Source organism: Rhineura floridana, chromosome 1, assembly GCF_030035675.1.
Source record: "Rhineura floridana isolate rRhiFlo1 chromosome 1, rRhiFlo1.hap2, whole genome shotgun sequence".
Classification (NCBI taxonomy): domain Eukaryota; kingdom Metazoa; phylum Chordata; class Lepidosauria; order Squamata; family Rhineuridae; genus Rhineura; species Rhineura floridana.
The window spans coordinates 30,754,883-30,774,672 of record NC_084480.1 but is presented as its reverse complement, the minus strand read 5'-3'; the positions used below and the strand labels follow the sequence as shown (position 1 = coordinate 30,774,672).

The 19,790-nt window shown below is 40.8% G+C and overlaps 1 protein-coding gene across 3 annotated transcripts in view; it reads right to left on the bottom strand.

Annotated features, from left to right (window-relative positions):
• Positions 1–13,601: 13,601 nt before the first annotated feature.
• Positions 13,602–19,790, bottom strand: part of NNT (nicotinamide nucleotide transhydrogenase) — an 80,965-nt gene continuing 74,776 nt past the window's right edge. For all 3 annotated transcript variants that reach the window (XM_061617444.1, XM_061617453.1, XM_061617463.1), the window contains 3 exons: positions 19,262–19,380; positions 18,719–18,834; positions 13,602–15,733 (listed from right to left, as the gene is read on the bottom strand). In XM_061617444.1, coding sequence (XP_061473428.1) covers positions 15,584–15,733; positions 18,719–18,834; positions 19,262–19,380 — 385 coding nt within the window. In that variant the 3' untranslated portion in view covers positions 13,602–15,583. The remainder of the gene's footprint in view (positions 15,734–18,718; positions 18,835–19,261; positions 19,381–19,790) is intronic.

Here is a 19,790-nt window from a genome sequence, read left to right as displayed (position 1 = left end):
TTTTGGACCTAAAACTGTGTCTGACTGTTCAGGAAGTGTGAAAGCCCATTCATAACAATATTGGGAGGTGTGGGTCAGGTCCATTCACATTAGAATGCACACAAATCAAATCCCTCAAGCAGCACTAGGCAAATGAAGGAGGGCCCCATGACATTTGTAGGAAAATCAGCAAAAAACAAATGGATAATATCCTAAACCACAAGTGTGTATGCCTAGCATACTTTTTCACACATGGTTAATTAAAACAGGCAGACCTAGAAAGATGCTGTCTTTCGCAACAAAAAAGTTTTTAAGCTTTTTGACGAATCCTGTGGGGTATTATTTACTCAAATCTGGCCAAAAATACAGTTGGCTGTTAAAACCAAAATTAGCATACGTTTATATTTATTACCACACCAAGTGGCTTATTAAAGCCATGAGCTCCATTTTCCAATCCGTGTCTAAGATTGCCTCTCATTGTTAAAGTGGCAAGCTGTTTCAGCCCAGGTGTCATTGATTGCAGGGTCCAAATTAATTAGAAGCAGAAACAGAGAAGTGGCATTAGGAAGAGAAAACAAAAGAAGAGATGCAGCTCAAAAAAGAAGGGAAAGATCCATGTCTACAGGGGATTCTTTGTATTAGACAACTGCAGGAAAGTTTCACGATACATATTAGAATTTTAAATAATTGTTGTTGATGATGATGATGATAAACAGATTTATTTGTTGTCTAATACAAAATATCTGTGTGACTTTCGTAGACTAATAATCACCAAATTCAATAGTAAAACAACAATACCTCTACACCAAAAACAAAACAAAGCATAGAAATATGGGGATCATGTTCCCTGTAATGCCTGGGAAATGCTGGCAATGTCAGCACCAGTCAGGGAACAGCATTCTGTAGACGGGGGGAGCACAAATGAAAAGGTCATCTCACTTGACACAGCCTCTCAGAATAGGCACCCCGAGAAGGGTCTCAGTTAAAACGATGACATCCAAAGAACAGAGTGGATCCTAAAATGTGTATCTCAGCTGTCAACAGCTAGGGTAAAAAGATGCGTCTTTGGCATATGACAAAAGACGTTCAATGAAGATGTCAGGCCACTTCTGTGAGGAGGGAATTCCACAGCTTAGGAGCTGCCACACAGAGTGTCCTGAACCTCTGGGAGTGAGGGCACCACCACCCATGCTTGCAAGACCGGTGGAATTACCAAGAGCACCTCCTTTGCTGATCTTAACACCCAAGAAGGTCTGCAGGGAAGGAAGCAGTCTTTCAGATAATTGGGGCCTAAGTTGTTGTAGGGCTTTATACACTAATGTGAGCATCCTGAATTGGGCCTAGAAACAAACTAGCAACCAGTGCAACTGTTCTAGATGTTCTAAATGGAAACCCTGACAGTAATCTGGATGCTGTATTTTGGACCAGATTATCACTCATCTTCAAGGGCAGCCGCACGTAGAGGATGTTGTAATAATCCAATCTGAACGTTACCAGAGGTTGAAGTACTGTGGCTCATTTAGCTCTGTCCAAAAGGGGCTGTAGCTGGCAAATCAGCCATAGCTGGAAACCTCCTGATGACAATTCCCAGCAGCTTAAAACTTGGGCTATGTGCCAGATTTGGCCAAGGACTGGGCCTGACATCCCACCCCCTGAAGCAGCATCACACAGGATTGAATTCTCCACTCAACAGCTGTTGCGTGGAGGATTTGATCCTGCATGGTGCAATCTGCAGGTGCTCCTTCACAAGCAACTTCCCCTCAGGAGCATCCCCCAGGATTGAACCCCTGCTTTTGGTTGGGAGGGGGGAAAGACATGCAGCATCTCTTTCCCCTGCCCCCCTCCCAAGCATATGTTTAATTAAACATTAACACACACCCCTTGATTCAGGGCTGGATCCATGGCAGAGCAGGGCAGAAGGGCTTTGCTGAGCCCTAGATGTAGCCCTACGGGATGTCACAGGACAACTCCCACAGCATCAAACAATAGCCCCTCATAAATACTTTCAGGATATGGCCCCAAAGGTAGGACTGGAACCATTCAAATCCAGTATCCCCAACCCCCACCTTCTAGCATCTCTCCAAAAGGATATCATGGTCAATGGTAGTCAAAAGACATAGGGAGGTCAAAGAGAATGAACAGAGCCACACTACCCCCATCTCTAATGTCATCAACCAAGGCAGTTTTGGTGCCATGACCAGGCCTGAAACTGGACTGAAATGGATGCAAATAGCCAGGTTCTTTCAAGCATGTCTGAAGCTGGGCATGCACCACCCACTTGAGCACCTTGCCCCAAAAGGGAATATTCATCACTGGGTGATAGTTGTTAAACACGTCTGGGTCCAGGGAGGCCCTCTTAAGAGGAGGGGGATACATCACCACCTCCAGCAAGGTGCACAGTACTTGTCACTCCTCAAATGAAGCATTAATTACTCCCTGGACCTACCCAGTCAGTCCCCTTCAACTAACTCTAAGAAGCCAAGATGTGCAAGTGTCAAGAGGGCAGGGGGTTGGCAGCACCCATATAAGCAGCTTCTCCACATCCTCAGGCTGCAAACATCAAAACTGATCCAGCACAGATGGAACAGACAGTGCTCTGGACACCTCCATAAGACTTGCTGCTCTAACCATGGTAATCCAATGTTGCTGAATCCTAAGGGTTTTGTCCATTCTGGAAGTGGGTTGTAGTTATCAAATCTGTTTGTTTGATTTATAAAAGCACTGTAGAGTTGAAAGGGATCCTGGGAGTCATCTAGCCCAACCCCTTTCAATGTAAAATCTGCAATGCAGGATGCAACTACAGATTTCCTGATTGATTAGGCTCTCCTAGTCCTATCTTTTACCTATCCTAGGACTACGACCTGAGAGACCAGGGTTCAAATCCCCACACAGCCATGTGTTTGCATTTTGACAAATTTGTAGAGCAGTACAATATCTCAGAAAGGAGGTCAGGTCTCCTGCTCCCCTGGTGCATTCACTATAGCTGCCCAATTTCCCTGCTTTTTAAAGTTTGATAGAAATATCTGTGGGCTATAGGTACATTCTTAAACTGCAAGGTTTTTTGCCTATTAGTAAATTATAGTTACATTTCAGAATCAAATATCTGAAAGATCAACTCACCCCTAATATACCCAGTTGAATCAATCACTGGTCTCTGCAGGTGAGGGCCTCCTATAGATACCATCTCATCAGGAGATCCATTCTGCATAATATAGGAAGCAGTACTTTAGTGTTGTGGCACCTACCCTTCGGAATTCCCTCCCCTTAAATATTAGACAGGCATCGTCATGTCGGTGCCTACTAAAGACCTTCCTCTTTCAATAAACGTTTTAATGTAGATGCTTTTATCCCAGCCTGCATCTGTATTGGAATTGTTTTTAAGAAGTTTTTAGGATGTTTTGTCTTTAAGATGTTTTTATTGTTTTATCACTTGTTGTTTGCCATCCTTTTGGGAGAAAGGGCAAGATATAAATTAAATTAATAAATAAGCCTAGAAAAAAATAACATATACCCCAATTAAAAGTTACTTTCTCTAATTATATTAGTGCACCAATTAATGCCTGTCTACTCAGAAACAAATCTAATATCCTATATATTATTCCTTTACTGAAACACACTACTGATCATCCATTACGGTTGGGGATTTCTGGCCTGGGTGCTGAACAGTTTTGACTCTAAGGCTTCTTCTAAATAGTACAGTGTTCCTTATCATCACTGAATAGAATTATGTGTTCTGAAACACATTGCCTCCTGCCTGATCATGTGAATGAACTAATTAAGAAGATCAACTGAAGGAACGGAACGACTAGATGCACAAGAAGCATCTGAGAATGAATGTGTTGCATTCTCACTGAGACAGCTGTGCAAAATTGGAAAAGGCAAATGTAGCTAATTTTAATTAAAACATTTAAAAGATAAATCTAATGAAATTATGATTGTGAAAAAAAACCCCATTTTTGCTATGGTACTGTGCAACCTGAGTCCACATTCACCAATAATAATTAATAATACAAACCCACATCCCACTGCAATCTTTGCTTCAGTTTTCCAGGATTGGGATACACAGCTCTAACAATGCCATTGTTGTGGTTTCTATTCTATCTTTTCTTGTCCTAGAAATTCAGGACACAGAATACATGCCCCCCTCTTTTATCCTCACACCAACCCTATGAGGTAGATTAAACTGTGAGGAAGTGACTTGCCCAAAGTCAGCCAGTGCACCTCATGACTGAACCTAGGACTTTTTCCAAGTCCAACCTTCTAGCTCAGACAAACTCAACATGGTGCTCCCCAAGTGTTGTTAGATTACAACTCCTATGAGCCCCAACCAGCATGGCCAATAGTAAGGGATGATGGGAGTTATAGTCCAACACATTTGGAGGGCATCAGGTTGATCACACGGACTCAGTACATTTTGTAAAAGTTGACCCCTTCCAGAAAGCCACATTCTTAGTGTTTTTGTAATAGTTGGTATTTCATTTTACGTTACTTAGAAGATTCTAAAGAAGGCATTAACATGGGACTAGCAATACTTTAGCACTTTCATAAAACACACACAATTTTGAATACTTGGAAAGTTGAGCATCCTGCTTAACACACACATGCAAAAACTGACTAGAAGTTGCTCAGGTTTCTTCTCCCCCTGAAATCCTAAAAATCATACAGCCATTTCAGCCACGGCCGTATTCTCAAAAAGCACATTATCTCCACTGTTCCCAGACCGTCAAAAACAAGATTTGTGCAGAGTAAGCGCCATCCAGTGGTCATTGCAACTCATTACTAGTTCTTAAAAGTTATTACTGAAGAGCCATCAGCCCAAATCCATCAATGCACTCCAAAGCATCACAGCATTCTTAACAAGGAAGATGCAGGGACTTGGGTGGGCAGATGACGACTCTATGAAAATTCTACCTGCAGCTACCAGAAACCTCATCTAGAGTCCTTATAGCAAGGGTGGCCAACATGATGCTCTCCAGTTGTTGCTGGACTCCAACTCCCATCAGCTTCAGCCAGCCTGGCCAATGGTCAGGGAGGATGGGAATGCTAGCTTCCTCTCCTCAGGTTTGGTGGAGGAGGATGTCCCATTGCCAGTGTTGAAGACAGATTCAGCTGCCAATCTAAACAAAGAAGGGGATGGTATCAAAAATTCTTGGGGTGGCTCTATTGCCACCTTCATCTCTCTCAACTAGTGTAAATCTCTTTCCTCTCCCCCTTCTTCTCCTTTTGCATTGTTTTCTAGACAGAGGGTCCACAGATAGGGACCTATTCTTTTTATTTATGTAGGAGTGTGGAACCTTTTTTGGCATAAGGGCAGAATTCCTACCAGGGCAACCTTCCGGGGACCACATGCCAGTGATGGCCGGGGCAGAAGGAAAAGTGTGCAAAACAACAAATGCAAACATTACCTTTGCACAGTGGGCTGGTTTCTACACACATACCTCTTTGTCCTCCATCCAGGCAAGCAAGAAGCGGTATCAGAGTTCAAGGACGCATGCCAGCCAGGCAGAAACACTCAGGGTGCAGAGCAGGGCCAGTGAAAGGTGTGGCCTGGGGAGAGATGTGGCTTGAGGAGAGCTCTGAGGGCAAGACAGAGAGGGCTGGAGGGGGGATTAGGCCCCTGGGCCAGCGGTTCTCCATCCCCCCTGTAGAGCACACAGTCTAGTTTGGGTGCTTTCACAAATAACGCATTTGTTATCATGATTATGAAATACTGTCCACACATTTTTCAAGCTCTTTCTCTGTTTGAAGTAACTATGTAACAGCTAAGACCACTGGGACTTTTTAAAAAAAAATCCACAGCAGCCCAAAAGATCAGAGCCTTCTGCCCCATGCTAATCATCCAGAATAATGGACAAACCCACCATTCTATATCTAATGTGGATTAGATCCAAATTTTACCCGTGAGCATTCCGGGAAAAGGAATGTGGAGAGCGCGATCCATCCTTTCCAATCAGCCCAATGGCGCTCACAGCAGCAAAGTTAAAGGGGGCTGACAGCTGATTAACCTGTTTTAATTCCAGAGGAGTGGCTAGGTTAGTCTGTTGTATAAGAAAAGCAGTTATGGTCCATGAAAGATTGACTAGTTTGCTGTGGCAGGGCTATATCTGTTGTAAAGAAACACATATACTGTGTTCTTATTTATTTATTTATTTTTAAAAAGTGCTATTAACTTGTTTATCGGAGCTTGCCATACATTAATAATAATGTTGTTTTGCACTTGTGGTGCTGAAACTTCACCATAAATAGTAACTGCATTAAAGCTGAGAGAAGGTAGGGGAGAAAAGCAGAGAACATAAGAAGAGCCTGCTGGATCAGACTGAAGGCCCATCTAGTCCAGCATCCTGTTCTCACAGATGCCTATAGGAAGCCCATAAGCTTTGAGGGAAGCCATGACTGTTTAAAGTGGTGTGATACTGCTTTAAATGTATAGTGCAGATGGTGCCCAAATGTTTTGTGAAGAACTGCTTCGACTTTCAGCTTCATTGAATGGCCCTGGGGTCTAGTGTTACCAGAGAGGTAGAAAAACTTATATACATATTCTCCACACTATGCATAATCTTATACACCTCTATCAATTCTTCCCTTGCTGACATTTTTTTCTAGTGAAAGAGCCCCAAATGTTGTAACCTTTTCTCATAGGGGAGTTGCTATAAATAAAATAAAGCAACACGATCCAAAGATCTACAACCTCTGTCTTATTAAGTATGGAACAGATCTGTCTTCAGATGCACAGCTCGTAACAACTAAAGCCGTGCTTTCACTGTAGTGGGCTCAAGCCACTGGGATACCCTTCCAGCTGAGATTAGACAGGCACCTTTATTGTTGAACTTGAGGCATACGACTAAAACTTTCTAGTTCCAACAGGCGTTTTTAGGTAATGTTTGGTTTCATGGTGATTTTTTTGGTCTGTTGTTTTTATGTATGGCTTGTTTTCATGTACACCACTTAATGATTAAGTGGTATGTAAATGTCTTAAATAAATAAAAGAAATAAGGTGCTGCAGCACTCTGTATTAATTGGTGCTAGGACTTGATTATATACATCAAAGTTCCATACACTAAGCCACATTCCAAGCTGTGCTGGGATGTTGTGGTATAGATCACTACCTTTTCCCCTCCTCTCCTGAACAAGAACAGCAGCTTAAATAAGCAGCAGTAAAACATGCAAAAGACAAAGAACCAAAAAGGCATTCTCCACACAACTGTTACTTTAACTTAGGAAGATATCTTGGAACCCAAACTATATTATGGTTGCAAAATGACTGCTGTGGGTAAATCTGCAGCAAAGGTCTAAAGGGGGAAAGTTGAGACAAATTAGTAGAAATAATTGGCTAGAAATTTTCTTAAAGTCTTTATCCCCCTCATTATCCATCCCATGGAGAAATATATACATATATATGCATACACACACCACTCTAGAAACAATTTGTGATCATAGGCAAGAGGAAAAGATCTGCTGGAAAAAAAGTGTTTCACGTTACAAGCATACTTCGCACAATTTAATTATTTGGATGGTAAAATAACTTGGTGATTAGCCCCGTACCCAGCTACAATGGTGCCTTCCGATCGTCTCATTTAGCAAGAATCACATGCTTGCAAACTGAAGCTCTAATTAACAGAATTATTTGTTTCTTCTAAGTGACTTCAGACCAGCTGGATTATACAAGTCACTGCCATGAGAGCAGAAGAATTTTGGTCACCAGTCCACAGTTGCTGGAACAGCAGCCAGTAAAAACTAGCAGCTCTCAAGGAGCTCAATGTTTAAACAAGAGGGCAGCCCTAACATTCTCATCATTCAAATTCTCCACAGCAGAGGTTTTCCTAAGGGCCTGGAGTGGAAAGTGTATTTGTTACACACAGACACACAGCAGGAAAAGGAGAAAGATTTCAATGTAACTCCTTACATTTGGATGAATCAGTGGAAGTGCAAGAAATTTTTAGTTCCTGTTGAGTCTTCTGAACAGTTTCTATCACATAGGCAATTAAAATTCCAGCACATAACAAGTACGGTGAAGAGACGTTCTGTGTTATGGTTCTATTTTTAAATTCTGCCAAAATAGGAGAAAAGTTAACTAGAATAAGAACAAGAGGCCCAGAGGCACCAGGCATCCTTGGGTAGGTGGCAAAGCGAGGGTTGCCAGGTCAGAAGCATCCCAAACCCGGAGATTTCTTGGGGTGGGTCCAAGTGATATCAGGGTTGGGCCCTAGTGGTGTCATTCAGCACGATACATTAAGCATAAACCACAGTTGCTTGGAGCATACCACTCAAAAAAAATTCACTGATTGGAAATTAAGGTAGAATCTTAGCTTAATGAGGGTGTTCCCAGGTCCAGCAGAAGTGACGGGATCATTCCTTCTCACCAATTTAGGCAGCCTGGGTAGGGAACATTTAATCTAGCCTACTTGCTTCTGGCAAGAAGGGTTAAGTGCCCTCAGGCCAGGCCAGTCACCAGAAGGCCATTGTAGGAAGAAGGGAGCCCAGTATTGTGGAGATGTTAGATGGGAGCACTCAGGAGTAAAGATGGATGCTTCTGAAGGTTGCAGTTCTAAACACATTTACTAAGGGACTAAGCCCCATAGAACTCAACAGGACTTACTTCTGAGTAGATATGGTTAGGATTGTGCTGTTGGTAAGGCTTGACTAGGGATCATCTGCAAAAATATCCATATGTAAAAGCAGGGTTGGAACCCCTTCCCTGGAATGCCCTGCCTTTTAATGTGGCTGCTCCAAACTTCACTGCAGCGAGAGGTTTGAGAAATGAGTAAAAGAAGATTCTCTACCATTTCCTGCCTACCCTGTGGGCTGCTATAAACTCACTCTGACAGCCAACCCAATTCCAGTGAATAATATTAGAGAGAAAACACACATGGTTTGGTCTACCTTCACAGGCAGCAGCTTGGGAACAACAGCAATTAAAGCTAAATTTGCCAGTATGTGAATTGTATTTTACCGCTATTGGGCAAGAAACAACCTGTCATGCAAATAACAAGGTGCATCAAGGGTTGATGCAACCACTGTTGCTTCTATGGATGTAAGGCAGTGAGGTCAAAGGTCAAAGGTAAATGAAATGCAAATAGAAAAATCATGATTTCCTAAATGCAATACCATACCAACCACAAGATTCCTATGAATAAGGCAGAAAACTCAGCATCCCACAACCAGTCAGGGTTCCTAATCAAAAACCAAAACTAAAAAAAAGCTTGGCAGCCAGTCAGAAATCCCCATGCAGCACAACCTGACCCAGGAGCTGGTTAGTGCAGAATGCTGCAGCACAATTGCTGACATAATACTTCTGCTCTGCAATCTGCACTGGTTGTCTATTTGCTACCAGGCCAAGTTCAAGATGCCACATAGTAGTTGTTTTGGTCTTGTAAGAAATCAATCCTTTAGTGTGGCAGTACCTACACTTTGGAACTCCCTGCCTATTGACACTAGGCAGGCACCTTTATTGTACTCTTTTCAACACCTGCTAAAAACATTTTGTTTAGGCAAGCCTACCCAGGCATATGGAAGCTGTTATCCTTTTTATCTTTTTTAATTCATTGTTGGTTTTATTATTTTGAATGTTTTTAAATACCTGTTTTTAACTGTTTTTGCCAATAATTTTATTGTTTTAATTCCTTCTGCAAATGGCTTTGAGGGTTTTTTTTGCAATAAATCCATATATAACTGTTGTAAGTAAAATACATAAATACATTTTAGAGTCACTGTGGACCTTGGGCCTCTTTTCTCTGTTAAGAACAAAGGAATCTCCCTTACACAGACTCAAGCCATTTGGTACTATCTGGCTCAGTACTGATGACATGGACTAGTATTGGCTTTCCAGGATTCCAGGCAATAGTCTTACCCAGAGATTGAATTTTGGACCTTTGCAGACAAGGCATGTGCCCTGCCACTGAGCTACAGCCCTTCCTCTATTTCAAAAAGTATTTTTTAACATTGTTCTTTTCAATTCACTAACAAATGCACAACATACCTAGGGCATATCCACACCATGCATTTAAAGCACATTCAACATATGAAGAATATGAATCTCACCACAGAATCATGGGAACCATAGTTTGTTAAAGGCGGTGGGAATTATAACAGTGAGGGGGAAACTACACTTCCCAGGATTCTTTGGGGAAAGACGTGCTTTAAATGCGAGTTGGATGTGCTTTAAATGTATTATGTGGATCTGCATGACTTCATAAACTTTGCCTGCATATAAATTATTTTAGTTAACTTTTAAAATGGAAATCAGCTGCAAAGTTTACTGGGTGACCATGGGCTACTCACCATCTCTCAGTCTAATCTGCTCCTTAGGGTGAAAACAACAAAGGGGGACCATAACCACCCTAAGGAAGAATGGCACTCTTAAAATGTAGAGGAAATAATAAAGTACAATGATTGTGTGAAATCAGATACATATCGAGACATAGTATGAAGAAATATTTATATAAGCATGACAGTCAAAGATGTTTATTATTTACAGAACTTGTAAAGATATTTACAGTGCAATCCTATGCATATTTACAGTGCAATCCTATGCATATTTACTCAGAAGCAAATCCCAATGTATTCAGTGGGGCTTACTCAAATAGGGAAGCTTGCACAGGACTGCAACCTCAAGTGATAAGGAACTTCACTCACCCAACCCAAAATTCAGAATCATGACACTTTAAGCTGTTTTGCAATTGTTTTATGGTTATTGACTTTTAAATGGATTTATTACTTCTGAGCTGCCTTGGTTTCCAATCCTACCTCACAGGGTTGTTGGAAAGATTTCACATACACACACAGGAGATGTAAAAATACATACACCCCATATAATAATTTATTATCAAAACCAATTGGTCATTGCAGAACATTTTGTTTTTAAAAAAATCAGTATTAGTTTCCTACCAAATAAAAGCAGTGACACCTAAGTAAACCGTGCCTAACTGCTTAAAAAAAAGAATTTGGGGGGGGGGGGAGATTTACAACACAATCCTTTATGTTCACTTAAAACTTCCATTTACAGCACAATCCTAACCATGTCTGCTCAAAGGTCCTACTGAATTCAATGGGGTTTACTCAAAGCTATGTGGGATTAGGATTGCAGCTTTACTCCCAGAACAGTGAGTATAAGATTAAAGCTTCATATTGGCAAGGTTTTCAAAACAGGCTATGAATTAGACAAAAAAACTGTCCTCTCAACAGTCCAGGAAAATTTAAACTTGTTTGACTCCTCATAATTATAAAAGTATAGCACATGGTAATGGCATCACAAGCTATCACATGTACACTTTTTAAAATTTCTGTTCAAAAATTATTTGAAACATAAAATGTATAATATGCTATTTTTTAAAGTAATTAAAAAACCCTGCATGTACACTTTTATTATAACTGAAATTGTTTACTGTGCATGCCTACCAAGATTCTGCTGATCTTCTGTGCTAGTGCAATCCTATCCATGTTTACTCAGAAGCAGGGTGGTTCTAAAGGGCAGCGAGGTTGGGCACTGGCCCGAGGGCCCCGGAGCTACAGGAGCCCGAGGGGCCCTCTGCTCCCCTTCCGCAATCCGTGCCCCCCACGCCCCCCACTTACCTGTCAGCCGGCTTTTTAGCATTGCCCTTAATTAAGATGGCGGCCGCAGCTTCCCTAAAGTACTGAAGCCGCTGCCGCCATCTTAGTTGATAGCAGAGATGTGTGCACGTAGCACGCACGTGTGCCATCAACAAAGATGGCGGTGGAGGCTTCATTCCCCTTAGGGAAACAGCGGCCGCCATCTTCATTAAGGGCAATGGTAAAGACTAGACAGGTAGGGGGGCCGTGAGGGGAGCACGGGGGGCCACATGCGTACGCGCACGCACACCCACCCACCCACCGGGGGGCCAGGGCAAGCTGATGCTCAAGGGCCCCCGCATGCCTGGAGCTGGCCCTGCTCAGAAGCAAGTTCCAATTTATTCAATTTCCTGCACAAAGTACTCTTGATGTTGCTGAAAGCTATACATTTACTGAATTCCTGATGTGCAGACAAGTAGGAAAAGGAAACTGTTCTCAGAACTTGCAATGGGTTTTAGCTATTGTCTGGAGGTCAACAAATCCCTTGTCAACCACAACCCTGACTTCACTTATTGGCTAAAAATCAGAAAGGGCAGGAATTAGAGCAGCTGGTACTAACAGAAGTTGGGGGGGCTGACATTTTGGTATATATATCTCTTGAACCAGACCACCTAGAAACTTTTTTTAAAAATGAAAGTTACGTGTCCAGAGATTGGAGTGACTCACCTGGAAATCCAGACAACCCTCAAAAAACAGAGTCTCTGGGCAAAAACCGGAGCCCTGACAGCCCTAGGCAAGGTCCCTGTACCACAGCAGGGCCCACCATGACCTGCCCCAAGCCCATTCTTCCCCTCTCTCAATTTCCCACAATGCCCTGGGAGCACCTGACATACAGGCTTCTAGCCGGGGGAGATGGGGGTGCTGCCCCCACCACAGCTATGCTTTGCCTCCCCTGTGAGTTTTGGGGGAAATTGCCTTAATTTATGACATGATAATGACAACTTCCATTTAAAGAATGATAGCTTGCTTTAAGAACAGAAGCAATTTAAGAATAGGGCCCTCTGAAAAATTCAGTGAATAAGGCAGGGCAAGTGCAGAACAAAAGCCGCATCTGGAAGACCCCAGAAATCCGTTCACTGAAGACTTTCCTGACTGAGGGTAGATTTTTCATGATCACAATCACCCTATAATTACTTAAGTGATACTGGGGGGGGATGGGACATAGCCAGTATTGTAACATGATGCTTGAAGAGTTAAATATTACAACTTTTGTATTCTGGGCTAGAGTTATACTCCACCCCTTGGACTTTCCTTTGCTCTGCTTTCTGGTTTCAGCTGTGCTGTCTACCCAGCCAGCAATAAAGAAGCATGTTTATTTGCTGGCAGTTAGTAGTAAAGAGTTGTTTTATTCTGCAGTTATGAGTAGAACAGGATTGGGTGCTTGTTGCTAAATGGTGAAATGAAGATATAACTTAAAGTCATGTGAAAAAATATCTACCCTAAGTTACCCTTTACTCTTTTAAAGCACTCACAATCATAGTGGCTTCCCCCCCTTCTTTTTCTTGATTACTTGATGGCAAAGGATGAAAACAACCCTAAAAGAACAGAAATATTGCTCTGTACACTACACTTGGCTGGCTGGCTGGCTACCCTAAGCTGCAACTCAGACCTAATTTCTGATTTCCCCAATATGCAGCTTCCTTTTACTATCCAGTAAATGGATAGAGAGTAAATGAGACACCCCCCACCCCCCCAAAAATACTAAGATTCATTAATAATTTACTGCATTTGCTGCATGTAGATAATGCATCATGCATTATGTTTGATGTGCAATAAATAAGTTAAGTTATTCCTTAGTTGACAGCAGACGAGTGTGATGACAAAAGTTGCAGATGGATTTGAAACGGTGGGGCACGTGTTTTTTTTAAAAAAAGACCCAAATTTATTTTTCTTCACCACTTGTATTTCTAAGTACATAGATACATATTTCTGAAGGACTGGCTCAATGCATATCACTTCAGTGATCAATAAAAACAAGTTGAATGACAAAATGTGAAAATTAGCACTTTAGTATTTGGGAAATACTGCATCAAGACTTCAGATTTTGTTCACTTTATTTATTTTTAATAATTCTCTCATGTTCCATAATATAAACAATGGAAATGTTAACATTGGTACTTCTGGTCCTCTTTACAAGCTGCTTGTATATCATCAAATTAAAAGAAAGACAACATTTTAAACAGGTTGGACACTGCAGCCTCTAAGGCAGCACTAAACATTACAAGACTATCTCTGATAGCACTCCTTTTCTTGACCATATTGTGCAGGTTGTATAGAAATGAATGGAAATAATACACAAAAGAAGACCCAGAGCTTTATAAAAATGTATATTAAATTCTCATAATTTAAAACACCATACAAACAATGGAAAACAATACAAATTAAAGTGCTTTGTTATACAAACTTGATAAAGACTCAATCTAGTCAAAACGGACTCTTACTGGTATCTCATAGTAATTGGCATGGTTGTTTATTGTTTGCATGATGCACTGCAACTATGAGAATTTAATATACATTTGTATAGAGTTCTGGATCATCTTGTTGTTTGTATTATTGTGTGTGGTGACCCTCATTAAGTATAGGGTTTTTTTTAGAAATGTATGGCCCCAGTATAATGAAATCAAGGTCCCGAACAGATCCTACTAAAATACAGCTGCCCCAACATTTTGCATTATAATGCTGTGGCTCAAATATTCTTATGCATCAGAACAGCCTCTTGATAATTAGGTGCTTTCTGCTGAGCCAGGAATGATGATAGATTTCTAAAAACATGCTGCACAATCTATCCAAGTGCATTTTCTGAGCAAGTCCCACTGAAATGAATGGAAGCTGAGCAAAATAATCCCTTTGATTGGTTTACTGGGCCTGGAAGCTCCTAGGTGGATTTAGCCTTCTGCTATCTAGTGATGTTCAACTTATGGGAACCTCACTATAAAAACAACAACCAGGAGGTAGCTAAATGGACATAATTTTCATCTGCTATTAAATTAGAAGGTCACAATAAGCACAATGATAAAAATCAGGATTTATAAACAGTCAAGTTGGGCTAAGTTTAACTCACTTCATAGTAGTCTGTCTTGCCCAGATGTTAAGGCTTTCTAACACAATTACAGCTATTTATTTTGCCTCTGTCACCACGGTTGCTACATCATTATGCAAACATGACAAATTCATTTTATTAGTCAAACATTTGAATTCCACTCAAGTGCTCTAAACATAATCAAGGCTGGACTGGAAGTCATAAAAACAGTGATATATCACTGAACTGTAGTTTCAATAGTTATTATCTTAAATTAAAAAAGGAAGACCAGTAATCAGAACCTTTTCTTTTCTAAAGCTTATTGGGTTTCTTTGCTACCCGCATGATTTTTTTCTTAATAATTAAAAAGGTATTACCAGTGGTCTAGAACTGCATCTTTTCCCCCCAGCATTTGAAGTATGTTGGACAAGAAATTGCCCGTTTCCAGCATTACAAACATGTTGGTTGAGAATGTATCAAAATGCATTTCAAAAGCAGCACAAAAAATATTTTAAAATGTCACAAGTAAAAGCCAGCCAAAATGTACGATATCTGGTTAGAGGTCTGAGATCTGGAAAAACAACTTAGCTGAATTCTGTGTTCACTTAGAACCCATAACAAGAATTGCAGCCAAAGAACCTATTTTAAAAAAATTATAGCAGCTGCCCTGCATGTTTCTTTATATCTCATGTCAAACTAAATGGACAGATCCTCCAAATTCCTGAGTGTCATTTTAGCTACCAAGGGAAAATTCCTCTGAAATGCACTGCATTCAAGAATTCTAAAATTCCACATTTTGGCCCCCTAAGTGAGCTCACTTCAGGTCCCCCACCCCCATATACTGTCAGATAAATTTTCACCTTGTTTCTGAACCTTAATGTTTCTTTCTATAGACCTTTGTTTCAAGAACCACCATTGACTTCTGATGTAGGTAACACTTTTTAGATTCTTTTGTTCATACTGGCCAAAGGGTAGTATACCTCTTTTAACAAGAGGCATTTAATTCTGGTAGGACTCCCTCACTTTGGCCTGCAGGGCATCGCAAGTCTTCTTAGCATCCCCTAGGAGCATGGCAGTGTTGGGCTTGTAAAATATTGGATTGTCCACAGCTGCGTAGCCAACACCTAGAGATCTCTTCATTACAATGACCTGAAATGAGAAACTCATGTTACAGATGGCACAGATACAAATATTTAGTAACAGCAGCAGCAGCAGCATGTGGCCATTTATGTATGGTTCAGGATACCTGAAAGACCATCTTATCCCTTACATACCCAGTTGATCACTGTGCTCTGCAGGTGAGGGCCTCCTGCAGATATCATCTTATCAGGAGGTTATTGTGTACAATATAGGAAACGGAACTTTAGTGTGGTGGCACCTACCCTGTGGAATTCCCTCCCTTTGAATATTATTAGGCAGGCGCCATCTCTGCTATCTTTTCGGCACCTTTTGAAGACTTTTCTTTTTCAACAAGCCTTTTAAGTTGAGAACGATCCCAGTCTGTGTCTGTGTCAGAATTGCTTAATATGCTTTTTAATAATGTTTTTAACCCTTTTTTTAAAAGTTTTTTAAAATGTTTTTAATGCTGTTCTGTCTTAATGTATTTTAAGATTGGTTTTTATGATGTTTTAAAGTGTTTTTAGTGCCTTGTTTGCCGCCCTGGGCTCCTGCTGGGAGTAAGGGCGGGATACAAATTAAATAAATAAAATAAATAACACCCCACCGTTAGGGATGTGCTCAAATCCCCTATTTATTCACCTTTTTTTAGTCCTCACGGATTTGTTTTTTTTCCTAGCGGTTTTCCATGGCTGAAGCAGATTTTTTTTTCAAATTTGCCTCAAAAATATCAGTATTAATATTAATATTTTCCTCAAAATATCAATATAGTGATATTTCCCTTAAAATACCAATATTAATATTGGCATTTTGAGGAAAATATCGGTATTTTTCAAAAATCTGTAAAAATGATGTTTTTAAAAAATATCAATGTAAACATCAGTATTTTTGTGGGGGGGAAAACTGAATCAGTATTTATCACAAATAGCGAACCCTGATCCCTTATTAAGTGGTACCAAAAGGAAATTTGATGGAGTGACAATTGAACTGGCACCAAAATGCGGATCCCATCCCTACCCCCCCCCAAACAATTTTATTTCAGTACACAGTCCTCTTGCCAGGTTGGAGCTAAAGATTCAAGGTTTTTGTATTAATTCACAAAGCACTAAACAACTTAAGCCCAAAGTACCTTAAGGACCGCCCGATTCCTCATGCATCACCTCGTTCACTGAGATTCCCTGATGGGGCACTTTTAGCGATTCTTCCCCACACCCCTGAAGTTTGGTCAGCCTTTACTAGGAACCAAGACTTTAGTTTGGGAGGCCCTGCCCTGTGCAACTCATGGCCAGTAGAAGCTTGTCAGCAATTGTCCCTATTGTGCCTATTTTCAGACATTATTGAAAACGGTATTATTCAGACAGGACTTTGAAACATGATCCCCTCCCCTGCCCCAGCCAGCTTTTATTGATGCTTTCACTGCTGCTTTTATCAAAGTTACTGTAATTTTGCATGTAGTATACCACCTTGCTCTATTTTTATTAAAAGTGTGCTCTATAAATATTTAAATAAATCAAATAACTAAAGTTTGCCCTACTGGCTTCAAAAAGCCAACCATACTCTGCTAGGGGCTACTATTCTCTTTCAGTATATTAAGTGAACACAAGCATGTTCTCAGCACCGCCATTTGAATCAAAACTGCAGAGTTATAATTCAACCCCTTACTCAAATTGGAGCGCAGTTGAGAATGAAGTTGGGAGACAGCTGGCTCCTTGTCAGGATGAAATTAGAAGAAAAAACTCAGAAACCTAAGAGGGGAACAGAAGACTTTGAAGTATTGCCAAGGGGGGCGGTGAGGCAGTCTATCATTATATTACGAGGCACTATGGCCACATGTGACTGGAAAGCATGAAAAGGGGGGTGCCAATTATATGTACTGAGCAGTTTTAATGAACGTTGTAGAAAGCCCCCTTCCTTGAGGTGGATGCTGGTAGGCCTAAGGAAGCTCTGTGAATATTTTTAAGGGCCACAGCAGCAAACCAGCAGTGAGGGGTTGGAGGAAGGACAACATCAATATCACCGATTTTTTAAATTAAAAAACAGGGTTTATTTACTTATTTATTTATTACTACCCCGTCTTTCTTTTCATAATTGAAACCCAAGGTGGCTTACATATGGTTTGCAAGCGGTCTCCCATCCAGGCACTGACCAGACGTGACCCTGCTTAGCTTCAGCAGGGAGCTGGCCTCATGCGCCTTCAGACCGTAGCCTGGGACCAGGGTTATGAATGTTATGGGTAGATCCAGGAAGCTTGATTGAATATTATTGTTTATTAATCATTAACATTTTACAAGCATCAGATTCTGATTTCCCAGTAAATCCAGAACCTCCAGCCTTATGAGCACATTTCATCCTTGTTTTCAGTCAGTTCCTGTGTCATTTACAATTGGCAAGTCAGCATGTCCAAAACAAGGTATGACCAATCATTTCTGATATTTTCCAGTCAACCTTTTCGTTAACCAAGAGCCTTAAGCCAGTGACCAAATTTCTATCTCCAGCTGATACATTTACCTAGGCAGGACTTCTTACAAGAAAACTACAGAATTTAAGAGTGTAAGTGCAAGATGATATACTATTATATATAACCAAGGTTTACCAGTATTCAAACATATTTCTCTATGCACTTAAAGCTTCAGAACCCTATTAGCTTAAGTGTTGTCAAACTGTACAAAAGAAGGATGTTACCAGCATATGTGTGGGGACTAGAATAGCAGCAGTTTATATCATTAAGGAACTAACAGCTTTCTGCAGTGGGGGACAGCAACAGTATTCCATTATGTAGTCCTGGAGCTGGTGGGAGAATTTGGAAGGCACTCTTCCAGGTAAAAAGGCTGTAAGACTTTCCTGCCCTCTCAGCAATACTTTCTCTGCTGCCAATACTGGCAAAGTAGTCCAGGAGGAGAAAGCAGGTAGAAAGATTTGTGAAGGTGTGGGACATCATTAGTACGCTTCTAAATAAAATAATAGCTTTAAAGAGGTTGAGAAAACACAACAGTTCTGCCACAATGTTTTGTAACCCACCTGCTTTGCTTTCCAAACTTCTAAAACTGGCATTCCAGCAATGATAGAGTTGGGATCTTCCTGGGCAGCTGAATTAACTGTGTCATTAGCTCCAATGACAAGGGCCAGATCAGTTTCTGCAGTAAAATATAAGAGGGGAAAGAGACCACACACACAGGAAGTTATGAAGTGAAATAAAATTCCATCAGTTAACAGCAGCTTGCATCATAGTAGCATGAGGATGCCCTCATCAGAACCCTGAATTTCTATAGGGAGCTATACACTGGCACAGGTGGCCTTCCCTAAACTAATACTTGAAGCGCATTAAGCTGTTTTTCCTGAAAGCTTAAAACAATTACATAAAATGAATAAAAAACCAGCATGAAGTTCCAATATGTGCATTTAGCAAAGCAACTGATAAGAATTACTTTTAACAGAGTACTCTAGATAAAAACTGGCATAATTTAGATTGATTGCAATTTCAAAATCGACTAACTGAATTGTAAGCTGACTTTTAGAGAACACAAACAGGTGAAAGCAAAAATATAGTAGAGTATCACTTGCCTGGAAAGTCTTCATTGATCTCATCCATTTCTAGGACAATGTCATATGGTACACCAGCTTCTGCAAGTAGAACATTCAGTTGTCCAGGCATACGACCAGCCACAGGATGAATACCAAACCTTAAAAAGGGTAGTGGGAGAAAAAGGCAGCAAAATAATGTATGCGGTAAGCATCAGAAGTGTTATCAGAGCAAGTAAGCTCACTACAACCTCATATTTTAAAGGCAGAAACCCAAGGCTGAGAGAATCATTTAAGAACAAAAGAAGATCCCTGCTGGGTCAGGCCAATGGCACATCTAATCCTGCAAACAGACCAGCATTATTCCAACCTGCTATTCCCAGCAACTGGTATTTAGGGGCCTACTACCTGTGACACTGGAGGTAGTATGTAGTCTTATCTTCCATGCTGGGAATCATTACGAAAGTGATTGAAAATAAAACTGACACTGTACAAGGCTGCAATACAAATTAAGGTGCAATTTCACGTGGAATAACATGCACAGTTCTGGTCACCACACCTCAAAAAAAAA